The sequence below is a fragment of the Gasterosteus aculeatus genome, chromosome 1 (genome assembly GCF_964276395.1).
Source record: "Gasterosteus aculeatus chromosome 1, fGasAcu3.hap1.1, whole genome shotgun sequence".
Lineage (NCBI taxonomy): Eukaryota > Metazoa > Chordata > Actinopteri > Perciformes > Gasterosteidae > Gasterosteus > Gasterosteus aculeatus.
Window position 1 is genome coordinate 627227 of NC_135688.1, and position 15274 is coordinate 642500.

Here is a 15274-nt window from a genome sequence, read left to right on the forward strand (position 1 = left end):
GGAGCTGTGAGTGAACCGGAGTCCGGTGAGACCAGGACCAGGACTGAGAGTCCCTAGTCAGTAAAATGACAGGTTTTTTAAAGGGAGTCTGGTGAGAAGAGTTACTACCACTTTAGTCCACAGGAGGCGCCAGAGTTACACAAAACAAAAGTTAATTTTAGTCCAAATTAGAAGTCCTTAAAATCAGAGTCTTCTTTCATTCATCTTCATAAAACGGAATGTTTAATTGTAGGTTGAATCCAGCAGAGAAGTGTTTCAACAATGGATGTTCATTGTTTCATTTAAAGTTATATTACCATTAAAGATTCAGATGGTTTGATATCGCTGCTCCTGCTCCGTTTGGAGAGATTTCCCTGCGTCGGGTAAAACAAACACTCTGGAGGTTTAATACGTCATCAAAGTTTTATGAACTTTTGAATTATTCAGCATTCAGACTTCGGCTTCCATCACTGTTATTAAAATTTTATTCAATAAAGTTTGGGTTTGTTTTAAAATAACATATGTATGCTTTGAGTAAAAAAAGCTAAAAAGAATAAATATAAAAAGGAAAGTGTGAGAAATGTTTTTTGGTGACCTGGCATTTGCTGTCTCTCAGTCAGTTTCAAAATAAAATACACATTGAGGTTGTCATACCGGTGTCTTGTGCTTTCTTAAAAACTCTGTTTGTATTCAGACGGCCTCTTAGACGACTAATATAATATGTATCAGTACACTCAGCTTGGTGTATAAATACACTCCGCTCAGTGTACAAGTCGACTCTAAAGCTGGTTCCCACTTTCGGGGCCTTGAGAGCTTCCTCCATTTTTAATGAGGCAACGACAGACGCAAACAACCTCCGACATGGCGGCAACAAGGAGGAGGATCCAGCTTTGTTCTTGTCGTCATGGAAACGTAACTTTGTTGGTTAGAGAGAGGAACGACTTGTCATCCACCAAACCCCATACTGTGAAGTAAACATTACTTCACAGTAAAAGCCCTTTGATTAAGTCATGCTATGCTAGATCAGGATTGTTTTTACTGTGAAAAGGCTTCAGGACTTAGGCAGCTAAAGTCAGCTAACAGCGAACTTTATTCATCAACATTCAAACTAATTCAGGGGAACATCTGAAGTTATCAGTCGTGAGACGGAGGATTCATTGAAGCTTTGTTGCAGTGTTTCAGGGCATTTTCACACCTGTAGTTTAATACGTAGGATTAATATGATACAAGTTGCCCCTTTGTTCGGTTTGTGTTCACACTGCAACATTTAACACATTTAAATCGAATGCAGCTATAAATAGGCTCACTGCATGAACCCAGGGGGATGTAACACCGGGTCCGTGGCTTAAAGAGAGAATCATTTAGCTTCACATGTTTTTACTTCTTTTGACGTATTAAAGATCTCTTTCATCCATAGTTCTCAGCTGACGCTCTGAATGGAGGAAACATACATTCAATTTATTTCATAATAACCTGAAGTGATTGTGTCGAGGTATGATGTCATTAAAGCTTTGAGGATTGTCTTTGAAGAAGTCCTACTGTTAGTAGAGGAATATTAAACTGTATTTGCAGCCTGGCGCCACCAGGGGGAGACAGCAAATACGAAATAACATGTAACACGTGGCTGATAAATACATATTATCTTATATCACATGATACCACATTATACCCGCTCATTCTATTATGTTAGATGATAAATGATAATAAAATGATAATATTATATATATATATATATGCTATTTTGTATAACTATATATATATAGTTATAAGAATAGAATATACAGTATGATGAACTATGTATCACATTAAATAATATTATATAATATTATTTAATGTGATACATAGTTCATCATACTGCATATTCTTTTATTTTTATTATTATTACTACAGTATATTGTATTTATATTTACATGCAGAACGTACTTTGTTATTCTTGCTCCTTTAAGTGTATTGCGATGCTGGTACTTTCCCTCTGCTCGTAAGGCAGTAGTTGTACTCTGTTAGTACTAGTACTAGTACTACGTGGAGAAGCATAAATATTTGCACATGATCTGATCGCTGCTTCGTCCTGTTGCGAAATCCCAGATCGGTGTCGCAACGTGTCTGGAGGAGGAGCGTGTACCGGAATACGTCTACTTCCTCCATGTACTCTACTTGTACTCTACTTGTACTCTACTTGTACTCTACTTCTTCAATCAGCGTCTCTAATTAGTCTTAATTATAAGGGCTTCGTTATTCCGCGTCTCGGTCTGAGGCGCAGAGACATTTACCGGACAAACCGGGGACCTGCAGACTCACAGCGGGGACCGGGCCGCAGACACCGGGGGGCCCGTCAATCACCGCCCGCGGAGCAGAGTCAGCGGCGGCGATCCGTCACACGGCACTCACGTACGGAGCCGGTGGCCGCCCGGGACCGGGACGCGCGGCTGAATGACGCCGACCGACCGGACTCACAGCGAACCCTCGTCGCGATGTAAGTGCCGCGCGCTGCCACGTGCGCGTCGCTCCGCGTCGGCGCGGCGATGGTTCCGATGTTGCGGTGGTGGAAGTGGATCGTGCGCTTTGACTCAGTTGATCGGAAGCTCGCCGGACGATGACGTCAGAGACCGTCCTCGCGCTCCTCCGCGCGCTTAAGAGGCTCCGGTTCTAATGTCGCGTCGCTGATATCGAGCCGCTCGCGCGGGTTCTGAGCGCAGACGCGCGCCGGCCTTCGTGTTGTGACGTCATCTGCGTTACGGCAAATACTTCCCTTTTAGTCCAATAATCCCGAGTCGGCGGTTCGACAGTTGACGTTCGGTCAGTCACGTGATACTCGGTGACTCGGTGTGTACGTGTGTGTAACGTGTGTGTACGTGTGAGACATTCTGGACCAACAAGTCCTCAGGAAACGGCCCGCCCGGATAATCCGATTATTAAAACATCTGGACACTGCGGTTCACCTTCATCACCACCTTCATCATCATCATCATCATCATCTGGTTTTTAAAAAGTTAATATAAGAGATATTCTGATTTTAACCGACTGTTTTTATGTGGAAAATATGGTTAACGACTTGTTTTTTGATCTAAAGTTAAATTAGACATTTAAATTCAGTCATTATTCTCCGTCAGTTTATCACAAACAGCACAATGTGCATCTGGTACATGATGGTCCATGAAGAGTCAAACAGCCCATGCAGCAGGAGATGCTTTTAGGGCGGGGCTTCACGCTGATTGACAGGTCTCGGTAACGTCCATGTTGGCGGGCGTCCTCTTCCTTAATGTCTTTGGATTAGATAATTAGACAATGTCTCATTAGCATATTTAAACATATCAATCCATAAAAGGTGTAATCCATAATCCTGTTAGCGTTTCATGTTATGATGAGAACCTGATGTTTCATCACTGATGATCATGAGATACGTTATTGTTACTATTATACACATTACTATTATACACATAACTATTATACACATTACTATTATACACATTACTATTATACACATTATTAATATACACTTTACTATTATACACATTATTAATATACACTTTACTATTATACACATTATTAATATACACTTTACTATTATACACATTATTAATATACACTTTACTATTATACACATTACTATTATACACATTATTATTATACACATTACTATTATACACATTACTATTATACACATTACTATTATACACATTACTATTATACACATTACTATTATACACATTACTATTATACACATTACTATTATACACATTATTATTATACACATTACTATTATACACATTACTATTATAAACATAACTATTATACACATTACTATTATACACATTACTATTATACACATTACTATTATACACATTACTATTATAAACATAACTATTATACACATTACTATTATACACATTATTATTATACACATTACTATTATACACATTACTATTATAAACATAACTATTATACACATTACTATTATACACATTATTATTATACACATTACTATTATACACATTACTATTATAAACATAACTATTATACACATTACTATTATACACATTATTAATATACACATTACTATTATACACATTATTATTATACACATTACTATTATACACATTCTTCTTGTTATTATTACACTTATTATTATTGTTATAGACAAATAAGAGAACATTTGGATGCTTTTTGATCAGTTTGTTTGTGGAACAAGAACAGAGAAGATAAAACATCTCTGTCTCTCTGCAGGTCTTCCTTCATCTCCTCCCCCCCCCTCCTCCTCCTCCCTCTCCTCCTAGTGGGCGGGACTAAGCCGGCTGTCAGTCAGTCCAGTGACTCGTCAGGTGAGTGGCAGCTGTGCGCTCGTTATAGAACCCAATAGAATCAGTCCAGTGCAGTGTGTGTGTGTGTGTGTGTGTGTGTGTGTGTGTGTGTGTGTGTGTGTGTGTGTGTCTGTGTGTGGTTGGGGGAGGGCGTCCTTGCTGTAGATGGATGGATAGTGATGAAGGAGGTTTTAATAGAAAGACTAATACTCTGAGCAGGAAACCATGACAGGTCAATTACACACACACACACACTCACGCGCACACACACACACACTCATCTTCTCTGGCGTTTTTTAGAAGTTGTGAATCATTTGATTGAGCTTCCATGACTGAAAGGAGGTTTTAATGTGCATCTCGTGTGAATTCATTTACTCTGATCGACATCATTTGCTGGGTTTGTGTTAGTTATTAAATTAAGTTAAGTTGTTAGTGAGACGCGTTGTTAGTGAGACGCGTTGTTAGTGAGACACGTTGTTAGTGAGACAGGTTGTTAGTGAGATGCGTTGTTAGTGAGACAGGTTGTTAGTGAGATGCGTTGTTAGTGAGACAGGTTGTTAGTGAGACGCCTTGTTAGTGAGACGCGTTGTTAGTGAGACAGGTTGTTAGTGAGACAGGTTGTTAGTGAGACAGGTTGTTGGTGAGACAGGTTGTTCTTATACTCGGAGGACGTTGGAGGGATCAATAAGGTCCCAGAGACTCTGAGGGGAACCAGAGCGTGTTAATCATCACTATTATCGTCAGGTATTGATCCTGGTCTCCGTCCCCGTCCATCAGCCCGTCTCTGCTTCCATTAGTCGAAGACATTCGTCAAACGAAATGAGTTTTTGCTGATTCAGATGATCAATGTGTTTTTCTGGTGGTCGTCATTTACACAAGTAGACTCCTTATAAAAACTACACTACCCATGAGCCTCAGTCCTCAATGACCCTCACAATAAAGTATCGCTCTAAATAAATATACACTTAAATGTCTCAGTATATGAATAGTTTTTAAAGGGCCAGTCCGTCTCCGAGGGGACACACGAGGGTCATGTGGTCCAGGATCTGTTTTGTGTCAATCATTGGGCAAAGTGATGTCCTGAATCCGTCTTCTCCCCAGTGCCCATGTGTTACGACTGGGGGGAGGCCAGTGAGGGAGGGGTCTCGGTCCTGGAGGGGGAGGCCGGCTGGCTGTTCTGTCCTCTCTTCTCTCACCCCTCCGTCTACAACTACACCTCTACCCGGAAAGACAGACTGAAACCGGTATGGTACCACCTCCCCGAGGGCCACGACGTGGAGCAGCCGGTCCAGTACAGGTACAACGGGGGGGCTCTGCAGACAGGAAGTGGACGTAGTCGTCAAGGTGACGTCACTCGTTAGTTGCCATCTTTTAATCAACCAGTGAACAGGAAGTGACTGAGAATAACTTATACGTCCCTGGTAGAGACCTGTCAATCACAGTAAGTCCCTCCCTAGAGCGTCCCCTGCTTTATGGTCTATTATGGCGCGTTTCCACCGAGCGGTACGGGTCGGGTCTGTTAACCATGATTTGGTGACCGGTATTCCGGTGGAAACGCACCATTAGAGCCCTGTCAATCAGAGTGTAGCCCCGCCCTAAATCATGCTGTGTTGAAGAAGACTAAAGACTGAGACCATAAACTCATGTTTACAATGTTTGCTGAGGGAACAAAACGCTTGGTGACGGTTGGGAAATGTGTCACGTGGGTTAGAAGTAGTCAGGGGAGAATCCCCTCAGTTTGTACTCTTTCTGTGTGCGGCCGGGTACCAAATGACCCGGTAGGTGGGGACCTCGGTTCTATGGGACCAGAGGAGACGCCGCTTGCTGCTCAGTACAGAGTTTGCAGGAAGTTAGTCTCCTGGTTAGAACCTGAGGGACCAGATGTCTTTTGGTTTTGTGGGAGACGAGTGGCTCCATCGGTTGGGGGGGCCGGGGGTTCTAATGCAGTTCTAATTGGATCTTATTTCAAGCAGCCTGCGGGTCAGCAGAGACCGAGAGCGCCTGTTGCTGCTGCCGGCGGCCGCTGCCGACACGGGGCAGTACATCTGCATGCTGAGGTAGGTGCTTCCACTTCCTGTCATGGTCACATGCATGGTCAGCCTTTGTAGATCGGGTCAAATGGTCACCATAGTGGAGAACATGGAGGCTTCCTCCCTCTGCTGGTTTACTGCGGACACATGGGCCGGGCAGATCCACTTTGACTTTATGAAAGTAAACACACATGATGCAGAAGTGTTAAACTGACAGACGCCATAAACACAGGACACGTAGGGCCGTGCGTTATGCACAAAAGTCCATTTCTTGGTGTGTAGAAAGATTCTGACGCTGTCCCGGTATGTGGAAGTGTGTTGCTTTGTCAAGTACACATAATGCATTACATTACATCCAAACTTACGTTGCATTTTTAACTTTCAGACTTTGCAATAAATCGTTTTCTGATCTAATGTTACTCTCCAAGCAGACTGAGCTCCTCTGGTGGGAACAAGTTGTGTTGGAGCATCTCTGGTCTCTCCTCGTTCCTCTTGTGTCGCTCTTTTGCGTATTTTCATGTAGCAACAGAGTTACTTCTTGTTGTGAGCTTTACCCAGCATGCAGTTCGTCGGGGTCCATCCATCCCTCTGCAAACCACTTACCCTGCACAGGGTCCGGGGTGTTTGGGGTGTTTGTGGCTGCTTCGGGTGATAGACGGGCTTCACCCTGGACTACACAGAGACACACAACCATTCACACTCCTACGGCAATTTAGAGTCACCAATCAACCCAGTGGGTTATTCATTGTTATAAAGCTATAATAATGATACGTGAGATCTTATCCCGTTGGATCCGGTGTGCTCTGCAGCCCCTGCTGGTGGAGGCTGGAACTCCGCCTCTTTCAGGAAGTGCGTCACAGCAGCTAAACGTCATCAGAGATGCAATCGGACCTTCATTCTGATGAAGATCTATGCAGGATGTTTGTGACTCATGAAGAAGAAGAACGGAACTCCCACTTTTATTTGTGTAGCAGAAGAAGAGCTCTTAGTGTGGATTGAGTAATCATGTGACCCGGTTAGATTTTCCTGTGTGGTCACTTCCTGTTTCCTTTCTGCTTTTTGTGCTTTTTAAAGTTGACAGACGTTGTCTTTTTTGTCTCCGTAGCAACCAGACGTTCTGCATTAAGATCGCCATACGCCTGAAGGTGCTGCGCCCGGATGAGGTTGTCCGCGACGAAAACTGCGATCCTCCAGTAGCCGTGGCGCCCAGTCAGAAGATCATCCCCTTTCAGACAGGGGGGCTGCTGGACTGTCCGGACGTTGAGGAGGCCCGCAAGATGGCGACCGGAAACACAACGGTCACATGGACCCACGTGAGGCCATCCCGTGTCTCCCTGTCTGTCTCTGTCCTGTCTCTGTCCTGTCTGACGCGTCTCCCTGTCTCTTCCTCAGAAGTGCACAAGCCCGTCCAACATCCAACGGCAGCAGAAAGGAGCCAGTCTTCAGATCCACGTCATGCTGAGTACTTACCAGGGGCCGTACTTCTGTAGCGTCAACTACGAGAGGGAGGGGCTAAAGCTGCAGTTCACCCGCAGCGTCATCGTGAGCGCCGTGTGTGAGTACTACTAGTGCTACTGGCTTTGCTACAATGAGTGCTACTGCTACTACCATTTCTACTACTTAAAGTACACAGAAAAACTCCCCAAACAGTGGAAACCCTTCCATGGGGAAAAAGGGAGGAAACCTCAGTGAGAAGGTCAGAGGATCCGTCTCTTGATGGACAGACTACAATGACGTCATGAGTACAGAATGAACAACGTAGAAGATTAGCGATAGCGTCCAGCGCCACGCTCAAAGAGCCTGTAGCAGCATCGACAAAATGATCGATCTAGGACGGACTGAGGTTCTCACAGGAGTCTTCTTGTATCCTGAGGCAGGGCACTGAACTTAAATGAGGCTACAGACGTATCCGATAAGGATCAACTATAGAAAGTAGTACTACTACTACTGCTACCACCACTAGTACTGCTACTATACAAACTTCAACCAGTGTAACTTTGTTTTTTTTCTCAGTTCCAGATTTTCTTCCTAAACTTCCCAGCATTCACCACCCGGGAAAAGACCAGATCACCACCGTCAAACGGAGTAAGTGGACCAGTGTCCTCCATCAGGGGGACACCCAACTGTGTCCTATCCAAAACCTCTGCTGAGTCACTGAGAAGAATTAGTTTGTTCTAGATCAAAGCATCACATATGTAGTCTATTATGACATGATCATACATGTAGTTTATTATATGAGGATCATACATGTATGATCATTTCGTAATGACTCCAATGGTCCCACGTTGCACTGCAGTCAGTCTACTGCTGGTTATTGATTATTGTTTATGATCGTCCCCTCAGACTCGGATGCCCGTCTGGTGTGCACGGCCCTGTTCCCGTACCTCAACTCCTCCTGGGACATCTGGTGGACGGTGGACGGGAAGAGGCTGGACAAACTGTTCGACCAGCATCGGTTCTCCAGGACCAACAGGTGGAGAGAGGAGCTCATACACTACACAGGTGGTGGAGGGAAAGCAGCCCAGCAGGCTTATTGGTAATGAGTGGATCTGATGGGTGCAGAACGCTGAAGAACGAGCACGGGGACCGGACAGTGGAGAGCGTGCTGCTGGTCCAGGACTTCCAGTCCCAGGACCTGAAGCGGGAGTTCAACTGCTCTGTGAGGAACGCTCGGGGGTTCGAGACCCGCAGGGCCCAGCTGGAGGAGGAGGGTGAGCGGTTTGTCTTTCCAGACGTTCTCCTTGAAGCCAGAAGAGGATCTGTAAGCTGATGTTAACCATGTGTTGACCTCAGTGTCGCTGCCCTCCCTGGAGCTGGGCTGTGGCCTCGGGGCGACGCTGCTCCTCATGCTGCTCCTCTTCCTCCTCTACCACGTCTTCTGGCTGGAGCTGCTGCTGCTCTACCGCTCCTGGTTCGGCACCGACGAGAGACACACAGGTGAGACACGCACACAGGTGAGACACGCACAGGTGAGACACACACAGGTGAGACACGCACACAGGTGAGACACGCACACAGGTGAGACACGCGCACAGGTGAGACACACACACAGGTGAGACACGCACACAGGTGAGACATGCACACGCACACAGGTGAGACACGCACACAGGTGAGACACGCACACAGTTGAGACACGCACACAGGTGAGACACGCACACAGGTGAGACACGCACACGCACACAGGTGAGACACGCACACAGGTGAGACACGCACACAGTTGAGACACGCACACAGTTGAGCCACGCACACAGGTGAGACACACACACAGGTGAGACACACACACAGGTGAGCCACGAACACAGGTGAGACACGCACACAGGTGAGACATGCACACAGGTGAGACACGCACACAGGTGAGCCACGAACACAGGTGAGACACGCACACAGGTGAGACACAAACACAGGGGAGACACGAACACATGTCAGACACGCACACAGGTGAGACACGCACACAGGTGAGCCACGAACACATGTGAGCCACGAACACAGGTGAGACACGCGCACAGGTGAGACATGCGCACAGGTGAGACACGCACACAGGTGAGACACGCACACATGTGAGACACGCACACAGGTGAGCCACGAACACAGGTGAGACACGAACACATGTGAGACACGCACACAGGTGAGACACACACACAGGTGAGACATGCACACAGGTGAGACACGCACACAGGTGAGACACGCACACGCACACAGGTGAGACACACACACAGGTGAGCCACGAACACATGTGAGACACGCACACAGGTGAGACACACACAGGTGAGACACGCACACAGGTGAGACACCCCACCACGCTGAAAGGTTCTCATGTGGACGATCGATTATGATGCAAAAGAAATTATCAAAACACAATGTGTTTTTTTCTAGAAAATACTTACGACCAAAAGTCAAAATAATAACTGATGTTTGTTCACATAGCGACTTCCTGTAGTGGAGATAAAATCACATGAGGGACTTTTTAAACATTCTGAACAAACAACCTGCACTGGTGTGTGTGTGTGTGTGTGTGTGTGTGTGTGTGTGTGTGTGTGTGTGTGTGTAGACGATAAGGAGTACGATGTGTACATCTCCTATGCGAGGAACAGCGAGGAGGAGCACTTTGTTCTCTTCACCCTTCGAGGCGTCCTGGAGAACGAGCTGGGATTCTCCGTCTGCATCTTCGACAGAGACAGTCTGCCGGGGGGGAGTGAGTACAGCCGCCGATAGTACTGCAGTACAAGTACACCGGGATACCGCGGTACTATGGAGACTTGGGCTACTGCTAGTGGTCCGTTGTCTGGTACTGGCAGTATTGCCACTTCTGACGATACTCATTCTACTACTACTACCACTCAGGAATCAGGAAACATTTATTGCCAAAATATGTCAAACACACAATGAATTTGTCTTGGCAGTTGGTGCGTGACAGTAGACAACAAGACAGCAGTACACAAGTAATAAATATAAAATGAAATGCTAATGCAATGGGTTAGTAGAATAAGGCTATGGGTTAGTATAAGACAAGAGAATAAAGTTAAAAATTTAAAATAACTTTAACATACTACTGGTAGTAGCACTAATACTATTTCTACTCAGTGGCGCCTGCTTTACTTACTTACTTTTCTGTTAAATATTTAGGATTTATTCATTTATTAACATTCATTTATTTATTTATTCTGAATATTGTTTTTTATATATATATAAAACAATATTCAAAATATGGTATAACTACCATATTGTAACTATTATAAATATCATATAATAAATATATTATATTAAAGGATAAATATATTCATATAAAGTAGAACATGTATGTATGTGTATATATGAGGTGCACCTATGAACCTGAGGTTCTCTTAGACCCGCCGCTTTGGGATCGAGCCCCACAAGCAGAGAGGACGTGCAGGAAAAGCATATGTTCTGTGCAGATATCTTAATTTACAAATATTACCGGGTATATAATAAATGTTTCAAAAACACAAATATATATGTATTGACAATTTCTAAAAAAATATGTACTACTGTCACTACCACCACTGCTACTACTATTAGGTTTCCTGCTACTAGTATTACAACTGCTAATACTTATTCTAATACTACTCAGAATAAAAGCTTAGTCTGGTGGAAATAAACAGTCCACTGGTAAACTTCCTGGTACCGCCTCCTGGTACCACCTCCTGGTACCTTCTCCTGGTACCACCTCCTGGTATCACCTCCTGGTACCGCCTCCTGGTACCACCTCCTGGTACGACCTCCTGGTACCGCCTCCTGGTACCACCTCCTGGTACGACCTCCTGGTACCGCCTCCTGGTACCACCTCCTGGTACCTTCTCCTGGTACCACCTCCTGGTACCGCCTCCTGGTACTGCTCAATTGTCCTGTCATTGACGCTCCTCTTTGCCTGCAGCCATCACAGACGAGACTCTGAGCTTCGTGGCTCGCAGCCGGCGCCTCCTGGTGGTGGTCAGCCCCGGCTACGCCTCCCGGGGCTCCCAGGCCCTGCTGGAGCTACAGGCCGGCATCGATGGCATGGCGCTGGGCGGGCACCTGCGGGTCATCCTAGTCCAGTACAAGCCAATCCAGCGCCAATGCTGGGTCCGGGAGCTGAGGAGGGCCCGCGTGGCCCTGGTGCTGGTCCGTTGGCAGGGGGACAAGTCCAGGGAGCTAACGTCCCGCTTTTGGAAGCGGCTGAGGGTGGAGTTACCCCTGAGGAGGGTCAGCAGTGGCAGGGAGGTGGAGGTGGGAGGGAAAGAGCTGATGAGGCTGCACAGTCAGAACAGCACCAACTCCCAAACGGGCCTCATCAGCAACACCGTCAAAGACCCGCAGAAGGTCCTCAACTCAGCGGCGTAGTCATGGCGATCGCCTGTCCGACTTATCACGATTTATTACAACTTACCGCAACTTATCACGCCTCATTACAGCTCATTAACACTTATTACGTCTTTAAAAAATGTGAAATGTCGCAACTTGTCACTACATTTCACAGCGTATTACAGAACCAGCACAGTGTTTTATTCAGAAAGGGTCATCGGGTGACCAAGACAAGAATAACCACCGTTTGTTTTCCATAAACCTCAGTGTTGGTGCATTGTAACACTCAGCTGCCACAATGTTTGACCCCCTGATGTGCTGTAACTTGTCACATCGTACTCAGATAAAATGCATTTATAGTAAAAACGTATCTGAACTTTTGGTATTTCTGTTCTATTTTTGGTCACTTTTTTTCAGTATCCGTGCTAAAAAGTACAAATACAGTATACTTGTGCACTTATATATTTGTCTTCAAAATGAAGCTGTCCTATAGTGTTGTCATGAGAGAAAGGTTCTGCGCTTTGTCATGATTCTTCTTTTGTGTTTTAACAGTATTTCATTGAATAAAGGAGTTTTTCATCTAATCATCATTTGTCATCATCTTCATTTAATTTCATAGTTTATTTCCTTTATTATTTTCTCTGCACGAGATTATTTTCATATGTTATAAACTTGTCCGTTTAAACAAATGTATATACAAGTATAATGCTCAGACTAACATGCTATTATTTGGCGCCACGTAGCTTCACAAGCTTGTTCCATTGCAGACACCTGAGGGCTATTACACGAAACCAGGATTAGGGATGAAGTCGGGATATTCACGTTATCCAGCAGGTTGAATTAAACCGAGTAACCATGGGGATTTATTCTTTACAGCTAGCCTGTAAAGAGCTCAAACATCTGGTTCTAGTTGCGTCATTCAAACACTCCCGTCCTAACAGAGTGTTGGAGCCGGTACTCGTGGTTCTATGTTCAGGTCGTCGTGGCGCAGCGGGTAGAGCGGCTTTACTGGGAACCACGAGGTTGGTGGTTTGAGCAAGTCACCTGACCCCTAATGTGGGTTTAAAGTGTGATGTAAGTCGCTAAGTTCTTCTAAGAACTCGCGCATGCGCGTTACAGATGTGAGCAGAGTTCCGTGTTTACAAGTAATATTTCAGTTACCCGCATTATTATGTCTTAAAAGCTTCTTTTTAAAAACACGCAGTCCGTAGTTTCATATTTATGACATTTTAAGTGAAATATTAAACATGTTGAAATGTCGTCTTCACGTAGACTAAGTTTTGCCGACCAGTATTATTATTATTATGAAAATCTTAATGTTAATATCGTCTCTTTCAACCTTACGTTACAACATGACACGTTATCAACAAATTGACGTTTTTTGGCACGTTGATGTTGATGAAATGAGTTCTTAGACGTTCAGACCTCATTTCGACCCGATTTCAACCAGATTTCAACTTTAAAATGACGTCTTGTGCTCACTGGGTGAACGTATCCCAGCTGTGTGCACCTGGATTGACTTAGCTCCCCCTTCTCATCCCGGCTCAGCCGATTAAGATCAAACTAAGTCACTGTTCACTTATCCTGGATTTCTTTATTCTACTTTTGTGCAAAAAGAGGAGGTTTCCATATTTTAGTCAATGACCCTCACTGACTAAAATAAACAAAGATGCAATGGAACTTTGTCAAAGTACCTCTTCAATATTTAGGTATCTGTCATCTCTGATTGGCTCTTCCTCGTCACATGACTCTGACATCACTTTTAAGCTTAGTAAGTAAACAGAACAACAAAGGATCGAACTTCAAATGAAGTTTATTTACACTTCAGCATCCTTTTTCTTACTCCGAATGCTGACAGAGTAGTAGTTTTAGTGGTAGTTTTAGTATTTGCAGTATTAGTTCTATATAGTAGCATTACTACATCCTTTGTAGTATTTGTAGCCGTGGTAGAAAGCACATTCCACACCTGAAAACAAAGAGTATAATAAGTGTTTTTCTCTGGTCTTCAGTACTTTGTTGACATTATGTCTAATCAGCTGTTCTTCACTTCCTGTCTGTAGACCTATCAGAGGCCGTGCTTCACTCCATGCAGCGGAGCCGACGCCTCCTTTTCGTCCTCAGCCCCAGCTCCCTGATGGAGAAGAGCTTCAGCCTCCTGGAGTGTCGCCTGGGCCTGCACCTCCACCGGGGCCACCAGGCCGCCTTGGTGGCTGTGGTGTACCACTCCGTCGGTAAGGTGCGCTGCGCCGAGGCGGTCCAGATCCGGCGAGCCGCCGGCACTGCCGTGGCGTGGAGGAGGGCTCGGTCAGAACCGCGGCGCTCGCACTTCTGGCTGAGACTGAGGCTGGCGCTTCCCGTGCGGCCGCTCGCTGCAGGCCGGCGGTTGATCGACAGCACCTCGTCCCACTCAGACCTCGCGGCCCTGGCACTGCAGAGGGTCCATCGGAACCAGAATCAGAACCGGAAGAACAGATCCAATCAAAGCCGCACAAACCGGCGGGCCCTGCCCGGAGGGAGGGGCGGACGAATGAGCGTGGAGGGCTGGTCTCACCACGGCGCCGGCTGCTCCGGGGGCACTGGGTTTACTGGTCAGGTGCACGGCAGGGGGGCGGGGCTAACAGGGATGCAACAGGTGTCACACGACAAGACTGAGACTCAGTCGGCCCCGGTGCCAGAGCCCACCACAATGCCCAACTCCACCCCTGACCCTGGGTCAACCCTTAACCCCGCCTCTGGCCCAGCCCCCTGACTCCACCCACCGCGCCGACTGCCACCAGAGTGATGACAGCAGGAAATTGGAGGGGATTTGCTGTTTGAGAAAGGACCAATCGGAGGCCGGTACCAAGACTAAAACCAACCAAACCTCTCATTATCTATTCTGCATTCAAGTCAAAAGCAAAGATGTTAAAACATGAGGGCGTTCATCTCATCTCAGAGCAGAAACGTAATCAGATTCCATGACCATCAGATACATGTTACAAAATGTACTTAAAGTACCAAAAGTGGGTGTAAAATGTACTTCTACTTCTACTAGCTGCCGGAAAATGAGAAGTGGGACCTTTCCCACCCCCTCCACACACATCCAGAGCCTCGTCCCAGGAGGCCTCTGGAACTGCCAGTCAGCTACTCGCAAGGCAGACTTTGTCTCCGGCTTTGCTATCCAGCTCT

The 15274-nt window shown here is 45.8% G+C and overlaps 2 protein-coding genes across 5 annotated transcripts in view; both read left to right on the forward strand.

Annotated features, from left to right (window-relative positions):
- Positions 1-2044: 2044 nt before the first annotated feature.
- Positions 2045-12690, forward strand: LOC120823055 (interleukin-1 receptor accessory protein). Of its 4 annotated transcripts, none has more exons than XM_078105733.1 (12): positions 2045-2452; positions 4204-4298; positions 5379-5574; positions 6248-6334; positions 7413-7620; positions 7700-7862; positions 8321-8392; positions 8651-8780; positions 8870-9018; positions 9101-9244; positions 10356-10499; positions 11700-12690. In XM_078105733.1, coding segments are annotated over exons 1-12 (1836 nt in total). In that variant the 5' UTR covers positions 2045-2450; the 3' UTR covers positions 12146-12690. The 4 variants fall into 4 exon arrangements, with proteins under 4 accessions (XP_077961859.1, XP_077961862.1, XP_040039060.2 ...); XM_078105736.1 differs by having other exon boundaries at positions 7703-7862; XM_040183126.2 differs by having other exon boundaries at positions 6251-6334.
- Positions 12691-12840: 150 nt separating this feature from the next.
- The window catches only part of LOC144410241 (uncharacterized), a 3676-nt gene continuing 1242 nt past the window's right edge, over positions 12841-15274 (forward strand). The window contains exon 1 of the mRNA XM_078105741.1: positions 12841-15274. This exon is cut by the window's right edge and continues 1242 nt beyond it. Coding sequence (XP_077961867.1) covers positions 14193-14855 — 663 coding nt within the window. The 5' untranslated portion in view covers positions 12841-14192 and the 3' untranslated portion in view covers positions 14856-15274.